Source organism: Denticeps clupeoides, chromosome 17 (assembly GCF_900700375.1).
Source record: "Denticeps clupeoides chromosome 17, fDenClu1.1, whole genome shotgun sequence".
NCBI classification, from domain to species: domain Eukaryota; kingdom Metazoa; phylum Chordata; class Actinopteri; order Clupeiformes; family Denticipitidae; genus Denticeps; species Denticeps clupeoides.
Window position 1 is genome coordinate 13,895,488 of NC_041723.1, and position 13,640 is coordinate 13,909,127.

Here is a 13,640-nt window from a genome sequence, read left to right on the forward strand (position 1 = left end):
TCAGAGATGGAAATTGCTTTATGTACAAAAGCAAACGGGATCTTCTACACACATAGCACACACTCATGCACATGTACACACACAAATAAACACTCATCTACAAAAAAAAACAGCCCCGTTTTCAGCAGCGCAGCATTGTGCCGTTTAGCGCATCAGTGGGGTATTATTCTGGGCTTTGTGCTTCCCTGCATTGTTCCCCTGCAGGCCCTTTGTTAAGTGAGGGTGAGTGTGATGGTGGTTCAGGTTTATGCTGACGCTGGCCCACAGGGATGACAGGGGCTGATATGTCCGGATGAGAAGGCCGCAGTGTGGGAGAGAGAGAGAGAGAGAGAGTGAGAGAGAGAGAGACAGGCAGAGAAAGAGAGACCTTTTCTAACAGAAGAGCTCAGAAGCCACAGCAATGGAGTAGCACCTGTGAACCCCAACATCTCCACAACGAAACACACCACGCTGAGAACAACGTCGGAGATCGACCACCTGAGCACGACCATGCAGGAGTCTCCTGGCTCTATAGGTGTAGATGGAGGTTATGCCAGCAACGTGCCTGCTTTCCTCACCAAACTGTGGACCCTGGTGGAAGACCCTGAGACCAACCACCTGATCTGCTGGAGTGCGGTGAGTCCCTGGCCTGTTGCCTCCTGGACTACTTCAGACTCTCAGATTTCAGAGTCCATCATGTCTGTACATGGCGTGCTTGACTAAGTGTGTGTTGCTGGGCCACTTTGTAGTCATCAGAATTTATAATGGAAGAGGTGCAGTGTGTACTTGTGTCACTGGTTTACACAACACACTTTCAAAGTGGACACGCGATCCAGTCATACAGGCCGTCCTTGAGCGTCGACACCACGTCCATCCGACTCCAGCGCTGCTATTCTGGTGCCCTTAACACTGAGTCATTTCCAGACTCACGCCACAAATGCAGCCTGTGAGTGGAGAGCTTTAGTAGGCCGTACAGACAGGAAGGGACGTATCTCCTTACCCGCCTACAGTGAGAGATTGGCCTGCGTGTGTCTTTTAATAGATGGCCATTGCCAGTCTTAATCTCACCCCCCTGATGAAATAAAAGCTCACTAGCTGACACAGGATATCTTCATTCCTGATTTGAGGGCCATATCTGGAGCTCTTCAGCTACAAATGATTCTTTCAGGCAAGAAACTGACACCTGCTTGCTGTCTTTGACATTTCAACAAATGACAATCTAAACACGTCCACTCGTGTGCCCTGGACTTTTCATGAACAAAAATGAAAACAGTACAGGTCAGTTATTTATAGGGTGCACATCATTATTGTCATGATCATACCTTTTTCATTTCTTTCTTTGTAGACTGGGACAAGTTTTCATGTGTTTGATCAGGGCAGGTTTGCTAAGGAGGTTCTACCCAAATACTTCAAACACAACAACATGGCCAGCTTCGTGCGCCAGCTCAACATGTGTAAGTTCGACCTGAGGCTGAATCCCACCGGCGTCTCAGTGTTGTGTCGCGATGTGTGGGATGAGAACGAGGGGGCGGGACAACATACGTCTCTCGGCTTTTTTGTTGTAGAAGCGCACAATGGCGATAACGTGATAGAGAAGGGGTGCAAATTGCTGCATAAACCATAAAACATTGCATTGGTATTCCTTTTTGTGTATACTTTTTGAAGTCCTTGTGATCTGGTTTCATGCACTGTACATAAGTGTATAAGTAAAAGGAAAAATCTCACAAAAGTGCTGTTCCTATATCATGATAACAATGGAACTATAGAAATATTGAATGATTCATTGAACGGTTGGTTACAATGGCTGAAGAGTAGTGTATTGTAGTGTCTGATAAATGGTTAGAAGACAAATGTTGTGTTATGATTCAGTGGATGTTTCTTTAACCCTCTCCTCTGAACACTGGTAAATGTATCTCCATCAGCCACTTTCTGTAGCTGGATTACTTTACTATTCATTCACAGCCTGAGGTCATGAGAATTAGTCACCCTGTTTTATTTAGATGGCTTCAGGAAGGTAGTGAACATTGAGCAAAGTGGCTTGGTGAAGCCGGAGAGGGATGACACCGAGTTCCAGCACCTCTACTTCCTACAGGGTCATGAACATCTACTGGAGCACATCAAGAGGAAGGTGAGAGATTCCATCACTGGAAAACAAGAACACTCATCTTTGAGGGTTTGAGGCAAATCTAACACATTAAAAAGAGAGATGCACTGATCCGCAACTCCTCCGTTGTGTGTCTTTCTTCTGTCAGGTGTCCATTGTGAAGAGTGAGGAGGCGAAGGTCCGGCAGGAGGACCTCAGTAAGCTGCTGTATGAGGTACAAGTGCTGCGGAGCCAACAGGAAAACATGGAGTGTCAGATGCAAGACATGAAACAGTGAGTTTCTTTTAAAGGACTCTAAAATAGAGCTTGAATATACAAAATACACATTAGCACACACAGAAATATGCATTCACATGCAAACACAAAGGCACACAACCGCACATACCAAAAGCAAACACTCATATATGCACAAACACCTCACACAAACACAAAAGGGGCAGTGGTGGCCTAGCGGTTAAGGAAGCGGCCCTGTAATCAGAAGGTTGCAGGTTCAATTCCCGATCCGCCACGGTGCCACTGAGGTGCCACTGAGCAAAAGCACCGTCCCCACACACTGCTCCACTGCTCACTCAGGGTGATGGGTTAAATGCAGAGGACAAATTTCACTGTGTGCATCGTGTGCTGTGCTGCTGTGTATCACACATGACAATCACTTCACTTAAACTTAACTTAATTAAAAAAACATATACCAAAGACACACACATTCACACACACTTGTCTCACAAAACCCCATGGAAACATAAGTAAACAACACATAACACATGTACACAAAATATACACCCACGTTGTATTTCTCAAAAGCAGAATATGGTTTGTGAAATTATAAGATAAGATAGTAGATGCTCATCAACACTTTCCCTCTCAGCGGGTGTTTCTGCTGTATAGCAGGTGCAGTGGTCAGGCTCCACGGGTGGGCCTGTCACATGCTGATCGGCGCTCTAGAACTGGGCAGTTTATCAGAATGCCTGAAAAACAGGGCAAGTGGCAGCATTCAGGCGCTGTCTCATTTTAATGAATGCTCTGGAAACATGAATTGAGTCTGAATCATTTCTATGTTCCATCCAGAAAGTTCTGTTTCTTACAATTCTCTATCGAACATAAAAATGCAAGTATACTAACTGCTGATTTTGAGAATTTAAAAAAGATGCATATGCCCAGGGTTAGAAAAAAGGAGACTTAATTTATCACTAAGATCATCATTAAACTCTCATTATCCCATTCTTGCATGTTTCTGTTTTTTTTATTATGAAAGGTGACTGTACCATTACATTTTCTGATGCCCTTCACATTAGGTTCCACCATTGACAGTTTTAAATCAGATCATTTGACTCCCATTTTCTCTTGCTTCAGTTTGAATTTTCTAGATGGTGTTGTCAAGTCCACCCCCCACACAATTGCCCTTCTATTCTATTTTGTACAATTTTGTTTCATTTACTGGACTTTTTTTTCCTTTTGTATTTATATTTTACTTTATAAAATTAAAAAGTATTAATTAATACTTTTACTAATAATAATACTTTATCATATTTTATTAATGTTCTTTTTTAATTTACTCCTGTCTGTTGTCACGCTCCATTGTAAAGCACTTTGGGTCAGATCCAGTAGTGACATGAGTGACTTTTCTCTTCCATCTGTAGGCAAAATGAGGTTCTATGGAGAGAGGTGGTGTCACTCCGACAAAACCACACGCAGCAGCAGAAAGTCATGAGCAAGGTGTGCACTCACCTCCACACACTGTACAGCACATAATTAAAATGTAGATCAGGGCTGACTGGGTGATGGAGAAAAAAAAGAGGAAAGTGTGTGTGTGTGTGTTTGGATTGTTGGCTCTGTTGGGCTTTGTGTTTTAGGGCTAGAGCACTGGGTTGCTGAATCACCCTGGTTTTCTGCTCTATAAATAGCTGATTCAGTTCCTGTTCAGTCAGATGCAGTCCAACACACCCAGCACAGTGTGCCTGAAGAGAAAACTGTGAGTACACACCTCACGCTGTTCACACACGTACTTAATCACACAAAGTTCCTATACTCGAACACAGAAATAACACAGTGTTGGTAATCATCACGCACCGCAAGCACACAAACACTGCAGAGGGAACGGCCAGCTCAGCTGGTTGCAGTCAGCTGACGCATTGCACAGTGCCCGGGCCGTGCCGGGATGAATGGAGCCGAATGCTGATTCAGGCCTCCCGAGCCCCCGTGCACACAATTCGCCAGCCCCTTCACACATACACCACCCCACTGAACTGGAGCGCATGACCCTCTACCCTCTGTGAAGAAGTGCACAGTCAGCTTATGTGACCCGTGTGAACAAATCGGGTGAGGGGAAGGACAGGCCACAATCCCACAGGTGCCCTGTTTACACCTGACCACGGTTTTCACTGCATTGACTTCACACTCAATCCAGTGACTGTCCTGCATTGTTATGTGCTCCACTATCAAGTGAGGCTGTTTTACTATTTTCCTAAATGGGTGGATAAATGGATGGATGAATGTGAAAATGTTTTGTGCAGTTCTGACATTTCAAATATAATCTTCATAAATTATATTTGAAGGCCTCTCATGTTGGATGATGGCTCTACCACTCCTCCAATCTCCAAATTCAGCCATAACCACCCCATGGATTCCATGCAGGAGCCCTTCTACATCCAGTCGGTGAGTCTTTACCCAGAAATACACGTCTCTACACCCAATGCGTGTGGCACCAGTTGTACAAAGCAGGACACTCTACTTTTAATAGGGTGCATTTTCTCCGTGTCAATCTCAGCCATCCACAGAAGCTGCTTCATGTTCCAATACTGGTACAATGCCTGGAGGACCAATCATATCAGATGTTACTGAGATGTCCCAGCAAAGTGCCCTTGCTCTGCAAATGCAAACCGAGGAGACAAGGTGAGCTAGCTGTGACTGTTACAAGATCTGAGCAGAATCAGTAACTGACCAGCGATGTAAAGTAATTTTTTATTGTTACATAACTACAATTACTCGTGCTCTGATGCTCATGTTCATTCAAAGGGAGAAGTGCATGATGCTAATTAAAGAGGAGCCAGTGAGCCCTGGGGTGAGAGGTCGGGGTGACGGGATCCCACTTGGTTCTTGTGAAGTGTGTGCAGAACCTCCTGTTCTTCCTGTTGCCATGGTACAATCCGTCCTGGAGGGTCGAGGGTCTGGATGCGGAGAGAGGAGGGCCAAGAGACCCATGCTAGACAGGTAAACAAGGGTTTATGAAAGATCCTTCTGTTCAATGGTATAAAATAACATTTAGTAAGAAACAATGTTTTGATGTCTTGTTAAAGACTACCATGCATTGGGATGCAATGTCATTCACTAACATGCTAACCAGTTAGCAGTAGCGCTTTCTGTCTTGTAATGCCACTGTTCACCTCAAGGGGCAATATTGAGTCATAGCCAAGAGTAAAGAATCAGAATCAGATTTTTTATTCACCAAGTCTTTTAGAACACGTTCACACTTACACATACACATTTTATTACATTCATATATTAATGTTTAGTTTTTAATGTCTGAAATCTAGCCTGGATATTGAAAAAATGTACAATGTCCCTTTACAGACAGTACATACTTAATATGGGGAACCTTATCGGGAAGTCGGGATATATTGCTTTCCTTTGCAAAGAACTTGGCCAAAGTCTGAGTTTCGCTTTGTTTACTTCAGACCAGAAATGCCTGACAGTGTGGAGAACGTGGACATGAGCCTTGAGGAGCTACAGCTTCTGCTGCGGAACCACCAGCAGAGTGTTGAGCCCAATACTGCTGCAATCGATGTCAGTAAAACAGTCAGCCCTAACATAGATATCTTGAATATGAAAGGTCCACTTAACAAAGCAGACATGCAGTGCAAACATAGATAACAAAAGAGTACATCCAGAATTAAAAATCATTTAGACCTATTGCAACAGATAGCTAGTGAGTGACTGCACAACCCTATGATGCTTTTCCACAGCCTTTATAGGACACATTAGTATTATATGTCTTCTAAGACATAGTATGTCTTCTTCTATTAACAGAGCCTTTTTTTTTTTTGCAGCCGTTTAACTTTAGCCTGCCTTTAAGTGAGTGGAACTTTGCAGATATGGAGACCAATTTAAAATCAGTGAGTTGCTACTAGTTCTTAATACAGTCATTGGGCATTGTGTGCAAGTGTTGGTCAGAAACATAGAAACATACCTCAGTCATTATACTGAGCAGTGTGCATGTACACACACACAAATCTCAGAAACAAGGACAGTGACAGAGTGTATGGCAGGTGGCGTAACCTTAAACTGTACCCAGAGGTTTAGTTTCTTGTCATGTTATCTGGAGGTGCACATGGTTTGCATGTTTGGTTGAGCCGCAGTTTCCTCCGCAGTACATGTTCCAGAGCCCAGAGGGAGAGACCTACACTGCTGCAGGCTGTGAAGAGCAGTAAGGATGGAACACACCCCCAGCATAGAAATACCAAGCGAGAAACCCGGTCAGAATTTATTTTCACCTTGTATGATGGGAATAGTTCAGTGTCCTCTCAAACAGAGATTCCATATTGACATGACTTTCTTTTCTTTCCTTTTTGTAGATATTACTATGGCTAGAGCCAACGAAAAATCAAACACTTTACAAGCTACTGCAAGACAATACGTGGCGTTTTGGACACTGGATTATAATCATTTGATCATGATACCTGCTGACTAACCAGATGCACAGCCAGGAGCTGCTGCTAAATGGGAGATATTTACCTGCTGGGCGATGAACTGCCAACTCTATGAAGAAAATCCAGACTGCAGGAATGGAAATGAGCATCTTGCAGATGTCACTACAAAGTTAAGCTCCAAGCTACACTCTTGGCTAAACTTGTTTTTGCCATGAAAATGGGAGCTGTATGAAATGATCACATCATACAATGGTGGCCCACGTTTGGATGCACTTTACTACGTTTGAGAGTTCCTGCTTGTTTATTCTGGGATTTTCTTTCTCACAATTGGCTGTACATGAATAATTCATTTTACAAATCCATAATGTATTCGTATTTCAGTACACATAGAATTCTAGGTATAGACTTAGCATTTTTATGTTTTAATGTGGGAGGTCAAGGGACTATGAAATGACCTTTCATTAAGAAAAAAAAGAAAAATCCATACTTTGCTTTTTTTGCACATTTTTGTGTCAATACTTACCAAACATTTTCTCTATTGCTGCACTCAGTGCCTTTTGTGCAATTAACTATGGCTTTTTATTTACAAACCTGTCTATGGTATCTTGATATATAGCTATGAATTCTATGTATTGCCTTCATTGTTGATTGAGGATCAAGAGATAAATGTATTGGAACAATTTAATGACCAAACATTTTGTCCATCACCCACTTCTTGGCTCAGTGAGGATAGAGGGATAAGACTTTGGCTAACCTTTAAACTTGTTTCAAAGCTTTATTATTGAAAAATTTTCCCACGGGAATGTCCCATCCCATATTGGGAGAATAGGGATTTCTTATCATAATGCCAATGTAAGGTGAAGAAATATGTAACAAAACAGAAGTGTCAATCATGCCTTGCCATGACGCTTTGAGAGACAGGCTTGTTCCATAAGTTCCAGTTGCTTGTTTTTTTAACGCCACCTACCTGAATGTTTTTGAACTACATCGCATCACTGGATATACAACTTGGCAGAGCAGATATGGACCTCAAACTTTAGACGGGCTATTTATGACAGTTCATGGGAATATCCATCTATATACTGAGAAGAGAGACACTTTTAACTGTGCATTCACTGAATGTGTAGCACCGGAACTGACGCGGTCATGGCAATGTCCAGCATTCCAGCTAAAGTTCTCTCTCATTCACATGTCGATTTCAGAAAGAGAATGAGATGAAAGCAAGTGAACAGACATCCACTCTTATTGTAGCAGCCATAGCATTAAAAAAATCCTGCATCTCTTTCATCTTCGTCTCAAACTGAAAGTGCAATACTGTGCAATATTACAGATTTGTGAAGTGACCATTGGAATGTATAGATGGTTTTAAAAATGTAAAATAAGCATGAGCATAAGTAAGGATGTGTACATTTAAGTATAAAAATGAAATTGCACTACGAATGACTTCTGTATTACATTTTTGCTGATTAATATTTTTTACGTATCAATGCAGCTGTCATTACCAAAATGCTAGAAGAGTGTTTTTCAAGCTTTTTTTTTTTTGAAGAGGTGTGCATTTCTTTGTGGGATATACAATATACATTGTATTATTGTTTTATTTTCATGATATTATTTGCACTGGAAATGATTGAATGTACCAAATTACACAAATTGCTGACTAGTTACAAGCATTCTTTTTTTTCTGCTGAATCACCTAGCATTTACAGTGCTGTTGCAAAGTATCAAATGCTTCATATATAACCAGTGGTGGTTATTTGTTCCTATGGGAAATCATTGTTGAATGTCACTATAGCAACTGTGCATTCCTTTACGGACAAATAAACGCCTGAACAAAGGAGATACAATTTGTCTATGAATGTCACATGCAAAAAGGATTTACAAAATGATATAAAAAAAAGATTAATTAATGAATAAGTAATAGTACAAATGACTTGGTAGTTTGTGTTGAATCGTAATTTTTCTCACCCCAATCCACATAATTGCATGGCCTCTCCCCTGCTTTACTAATAAGACCCTCCAAAGGTTCCTCTATAACTTCCAACTTCTTCCGATACCTGATCGCAGGTACACAGCGCTGTGCTAAAACATCTCTTTATTGTTGGCAATGGAAAGTCCTGCAGAAATGAGAAATACATGGTAAGAACATTTCTAATGCAGATTATTAATATATCATTACGTTTGTAATTTGAATTATGTAGTCAGAACTAAAATAACAACCAGAAAACATGCAATTTAAAAAATGGTGTCAAAGTCAATATTTTGAGTTTACACCTGATGGAGTTCAATTTCAATCTCAGTATGTAAAGTGAGTCGAAAACGTGTATCCCAAATGTGTCCCAAATCATCATTTGCAATGAATTGACACCAGATGACACTAGACCCTAGATTTTATATTCATTTCATATTCACCAATTTAAATAGCTGATTCCATACTAGATGTACAGGTCTCTGTCACACGGAACTAAATGTTAAAATGTGTTTGATGTCGTTCATTGTATCACTAGCTCTTTCCTTCAATTGATGTGACACCTTTGCCGTAAAGCAGGGCGGAGAGGAGTTTACGACAGTGAATGTCCCGGATGTAGTTTTCGACGGCTTTCGACTGTTTTCTTTCCGTTAGCGGAGGGTTCCGATTGAATTGCGCTGCAAACCAGTTCTGCATAAAGTCTTTTTGCATAATATCACTATATCTTTTTAAATCGCTCGCATATCTATAACGTTTTGTGCGTATAGCTATGTCGGTCGTGCCACCAAACCGATCGTCAACCGGTTGGCCCCGTGGAGTCAATCAGTTCGGGAATAAATACATTAGCTCGCCGGCTAAACCGCTCACGCTGGAGAGAACCATCAATTTGTAAGTAAAATTATTGAAAGCAAACGTAGTGCATGGAGGCGTAACTCGCAACACTTCTACCTAGTTAATGGGAATATATGATTATTATCGATGAAGCATCATTGAGGCTTCGATTCGTGGGTCGGTGTGCGTTTTAGCTTGCTAACTGGCATGCTAAAGCTATCGTGGTGAATCTCGCTTCCCAGCATGAACGTTGTTGCTCTAGTTAATGTTCTTTCACTGCGTTATGCTGCGCGGACTTTTAAAAGCGCTCTTCTCCGGATGCACGACCTTTTCTGCGAGGTCTGGTTGATGTTTCTGTGCGAGTTCTGTTAATGTTTTTTTCCCTCCTGTCTCCCTATGGAAGTCCAGTTGGACAGTTCGTAAAGTATTCCACTTCAGACGCCTCTAGCTTGTCCTTAAAGCACTTTGAATGCTTTTGGAATTAACAGTGTAATTACACCCATTTTGCATTTTGACCATAAGATCTGTAGTCAGGAAGAAGCCTGAGATTCAGAATTTAATATCCAGATTAATTAAAATGACGTCTGCACCTGTTCTTGTAGGTACCCCCTCACAAACTACACGTTTGGCACGAAGGAGCCGCTCTACGAGAAGGACAGCTCAGTCGCCGCCCGCTTCCAGCGAATGCGGGAGGAGTTCGAGAAGATCGGCATGAGGCGGACGGTGGAGGGGGTCCTGATCGTCCACGAGCACAGACTCCCCCACGTGCTGCTGCTGCAGCTGGGGACCACCTTCTTTAAACTGTGCGTCTCTGAAATCACGTCTTAATGTGCTGCAGAGTTACCGCAGGAATAATAATGCATCTCTGATTCAGATATAGTCTCTAGTATAAACTGTCTTTCAAAAAGAATTCACATCAAGAACTTTTTTTTTTTTTTTTTTTGCATCCACAGGCCTGGAGGGGAATTGAACCCAGGGGAGGATGAAGTTGAGGGTTTAAAGCGTTTGATGACAGAGGTACCACGTTTCAGACTTTCATGAGCACCCAGATTAGTTCTTTCTCTGCCGTGTGAGAGGTAACCGGCGCTCTTTGTTCCAGATTTTGGGTCGACAGGATGGGGTGAAACAGGACTGGGTAATTGATGACTGCATTGGAAACTGGTGGAGGCCAAACTTTGAGCCGCCACAGGTGAGTTTGCATCTGTCTTCATGGATTTTGGACCACACAGTGTTTTTAATACTTGAATTGTGCAAAACTAACAGGAGCTGCAACCAACAGTAGGGATACTGTGGGAAAAGCATACATTTATTTTGTTCGAAATAAACACTCTGGCAGTTTGTACATTTTGCACAATGTTGACTTTGTGCATTTGATGATTTTGCAGTACCCATACATTCCGGCACACATTACCAAACCAAAGGAGCATAAGAAGCTTTTTCTTGTTCAGTTACAGGAGAAAGGTAAGATCACATTTTCTCTCAGAATGGAAAGGTTCCTGTGTAACGGACGCGGTGTAGATGGATGTTTGCGGCGTTCTAGTGTTGTTTCGCACTTGTAGCATTCTTGTGCACTCTCTTCAATCTCCTGCTTTTAGCCTTGTTTGCAGTACCGAAGAACTACAAACTGGTGGCAGCCCCTCTCTTTGAGCTGTACGACAACGCGCCAGGCTACGGCCCCATTATATCCAGTCTCCCGCAGCTATTGAGCAGGTAAAAAAAACGTCCACTATGCAGCCGTGCATCAGCTAGTTTCCTTCAAATAAAGTCATGGTGTGTCCGCACCCAAATGGTTTATTTTGGGCTCTGATGGAGTTTCAGAGACCTTCTAATAGGTGATAGAAGAGAGCAATGGAAATAAGGATGAAAAGACATAAACTTAAAATGAAACCCAATTGCCACCACTGTGTGGCTAGAAACTGGCCATTTATTAAAGAAGACACTGATATTAAGCATAAGCTGTACATGTCAGCATGGCTGCAGTCTGTAACTCAACATATACAGTGGGTACAGAAAGTATTCAGACCCTCTTGAGTTTTTCACTCTTTGTTAAATCACATCCATTTGCTAAAATGACAAAAGACAAAACACAGAATTGCTAACGGTCTTGCAGATTTATTAACAAAGAAAAACTGAAATATCGGGGGGTTTTAAGGTGCCTGAATACTTTCCGTCCCAACTGTAACCGTTGATGTCTGTACAGTGGGTGTCATCATCATAAAAGACATCACTGACACCCTCGCACGTTTTCATCTCCACAGGTTTAATTTCATTTACAACTGAGACCCCAGCACCCCGTGACAGGGCTGTCTCTGTGAGTGCAGCCTAAGCAGAGGGGGGCGTCTTACTTTTCACATCGGGTGGGGAAGAAAGAGGAAAATCCCATGGCAGAGGCCTCTTTTTAGCGATTACTTTAAGGATGTATGTTGTGAAATGTGTTTCATTGTTTTCTTTCCCCCACTGAAATATTACAGCTCTGTATGTCATCTAATGTGACTTTATTGCTGTATTTTTATGTTTCATCTGGATTGAAGACACTGTTTTTAGTAAATAAAAATGTGTCCTGTAGTGCTTGTTTTATCTTTTGTATGTCATTCCACTTTTTTTAAATAAACCATTCTCTAGGAAGCTCTGGTTCTGCTAATGCTTATCTGTCCTGTCCAGTTTGATCTGAATGCGTCATGTGTATATTTAATCCCAGCAGAATTTGTTGAGTGTAACAATGAAATTAATTGTATTTTACTTGTATTATAAAATATACATTCGTAATCTAAACACTTAAACCCCACATTTGGAGGGTATATTATAGTGAAGTCAGATAAACAGTTAGGGAGTGCAAACTGAAATATCTCAAAGCTCAGACGTAATGTGTAATTCCTGTGTGATAAACTAGATCCTCCACAAGTTGCAAGTATTTTGCATTTTGCTCTCGTGGATTGTAATCCGGTTGAAAAATATTGAGTAGGCAGTTCACTGAAAACTCAAACTGAGGCTGCAAATCTGCTCAAAAGTTTAAGACCACCTAGGGGGTGAGTTACTAAAGAGCTTCAAATGAAAGCTTTTTTTTAAGGAATTCTTTGATTAAATAGAACCAAAACTGAAAAATAAAAAATTCTGTCTGAGCCAATAATAGAAATCTTAAAGCACTGACGTAAATCTGGCTCTGCTGTAAATGTAACTGTGAACTCTATTTTGGAGCTTGGGGCCTTTATGTTGTAAGTGCATGTTTGAGGGTTGCCTACCTGCCATTGTTGTTGATGTGGTGTCTTTAAATGTCGTCCGATGTTATTTACTTGGATTTCTGGTCTCATAACATGAAAAGCATCTTCTACCTACCTGGCTGCAACTAAATCATGTTGCTTAGCAACAACACCAACCGCTGGTGTACAGGCCCGCTTCTGTTCTCAGTCCAGTGAGGGCAGTAAGATGTTGGCTGTTAGCAAAAGTTGAACTATCAAAACTAAGTCACTAGCAGAGGTGGAAAAAGTATTGAAAAAATGTAGTTACTTAAGTGTTTCTTTACTTTGTTTAAATTCTACACAAGTAAAAAAGGTACTTAGTTATTTTCAGTTACTTGATGTTAAAAAACGGTTGGGTTTACTCCAATCCAGCACTGTTCAACTTTTTAATGTACAAACTATGTTCAGACCACCCCATAAAACATTTTTATGCACAGTTGGCCTCAAAAGTGCCAAATTCTGAATTGTATGGTCCAACATAAACATTACACTAAAAAGTGAAAATAAAGCCAAAATCAAGCAAAGTTTTCAAAACTGTGAAAATGTTCAACAATTATGACCAAACTGTCCTTTTTGATTTTTTCTGTAGTAAACATAAATCATATCAGTTGTCTTTACTGATAAATGAGCGCACTCTTCTGATTTACGGATTCAATCACATTCAAGTCCGGGCATTAGCTGGGCCACTCAAGGACATTCGCAGAGTTGTCCTGAAGCCACTCCTGTGATATCTTGGCAGTGTGCTTATGGGTCATTATTCTGCTAAAATACATTTGCCATATACATAAGGAGCAGCTTCCATCTGACCACTCAACACACAGGCCTGATTGGTGGATTGCTGCAGAGATGCTTTTCCTTCTAGAAGGTTCTGTTTTATGTCC

At 41.4% G+C, this 13,640-nt stretch overlaps 2 protein-coding genes across 5 annotated transcripts; both read left to right on the forward strand.

Annotated features, from left to right (window-relative positions):
* Positions 1-279: 279 nt before the first annotated feature.
* Positions 280-8,386, forward strand: hsf4 (heat shock transcription factor 4). Of its 4 annotated transcripts, none has more exons than XM_028959027.1 (13): positions 280-615; positions 1,325-1,433; positions 1,980-2,107; positions 2,232-2,356; positions 3,721-3,796; positions 3,985-4,052; positions 4,636-4,735; positions 4,821-4,972; positions 5,096-5,290; positions 5,755-5,863; positions 6,127-6,192; positions 6,448-6,552; positions 6,652-8,386. In XM_028959027.1, the coding sequence occupies exons 1-12, from the start codon at positions 490-492 to the stop codon at positions 6,505-6,507; spliced, it is 1,314 nt and encodes a 437-aa protein (XP_028814860.1). In that variant the 5' UTR covers positions 280-489; the 3' UTR covers positions 6,508-6,552; positions 6,652-8,386. The 4 variants fall into 4 exon arrangements, with proteins under 4 accessions (XP_028814860.1, XP_028814861.1, XP_028814862.1 ...); XM_028959028.1 differs by having other exon boundaries at positions 4,848-4,972; XM_028959030.1 differs by lacking the exon at positions 280-615 and adding an exon at positions 800-1,147.
* Positions 8,387-9,157: 771 nt separating this feature from the next.
* nudt21 (nudix hydrolase 21) lies at positions 9,158-12,148 on the forward strand. Its single transcript, XM_028959031.1, has 7 exons — positions 9,158-9,580; positions 10,126-10,326; positions 10,477-10,540; positions 10,623-10,712; positions 10,909-10,984; positions 11,119-11,233; positions 11,782-12,148. Exons 1-7 carry the CDS (start codon positions 9,462-9,464, stop codon positions 11,801-11,803), a joined length of 687 nt encoding a protein of 228 aa, XP_028814864.1. The 5' UTR covers positions 9,158-9,461; the 3' UTR covers positions 11,804-12,148.
* The last annotated feature ends 1,492 nt before the right edge of the window (positions 12,149-13,640 follow it).

Bases quoted from the DNA above. Each gene is read 5' to 3' on its own strand.
- hsf4 (XM_028959027.1), top strand. From the start codon at position 490: ATGCAGGAGTCTCCTGGCTCTATAGGTGTAGATGGAGGTTATGCCAGC. The intron at 3,797-3,984 runs GTGTGCACTCAC...CTCTATAAATAG, and splicing joins AGCAGAAAGTCATGAGCAAG to CTGATTCAGTTCCTGTTCAG. The intron at 5,864-6,126 runs GTCAGTAAAACA...TTTTTTTTGCAG, and splicing joins CCAATACTGCTGCAATCGAT to CCGTTTAACTTTAGCCTGCC.
- nudt21 (XM_028959031.1), top strand. From the start codon at position 9,462: ATGTCGGTCGTGCCACCAAACCGATCGTCAACCGGTTGGCCCCGTGGA. The intron at 9,581-10,125 runs GTAAGTAAAATT...CTGTTCTTGTAG, and splicing joins CTGGAGAGAACCATCAATTT to GTACCCCCTCACAAACTACA. The intron at 10,541-10,622 runs GTACCACGTTTC...TCTTTGTTCCAG, and splicing joins TAAAGCGTTTGATGACAGAG to ATTTTGGGTCGACAGGATGG.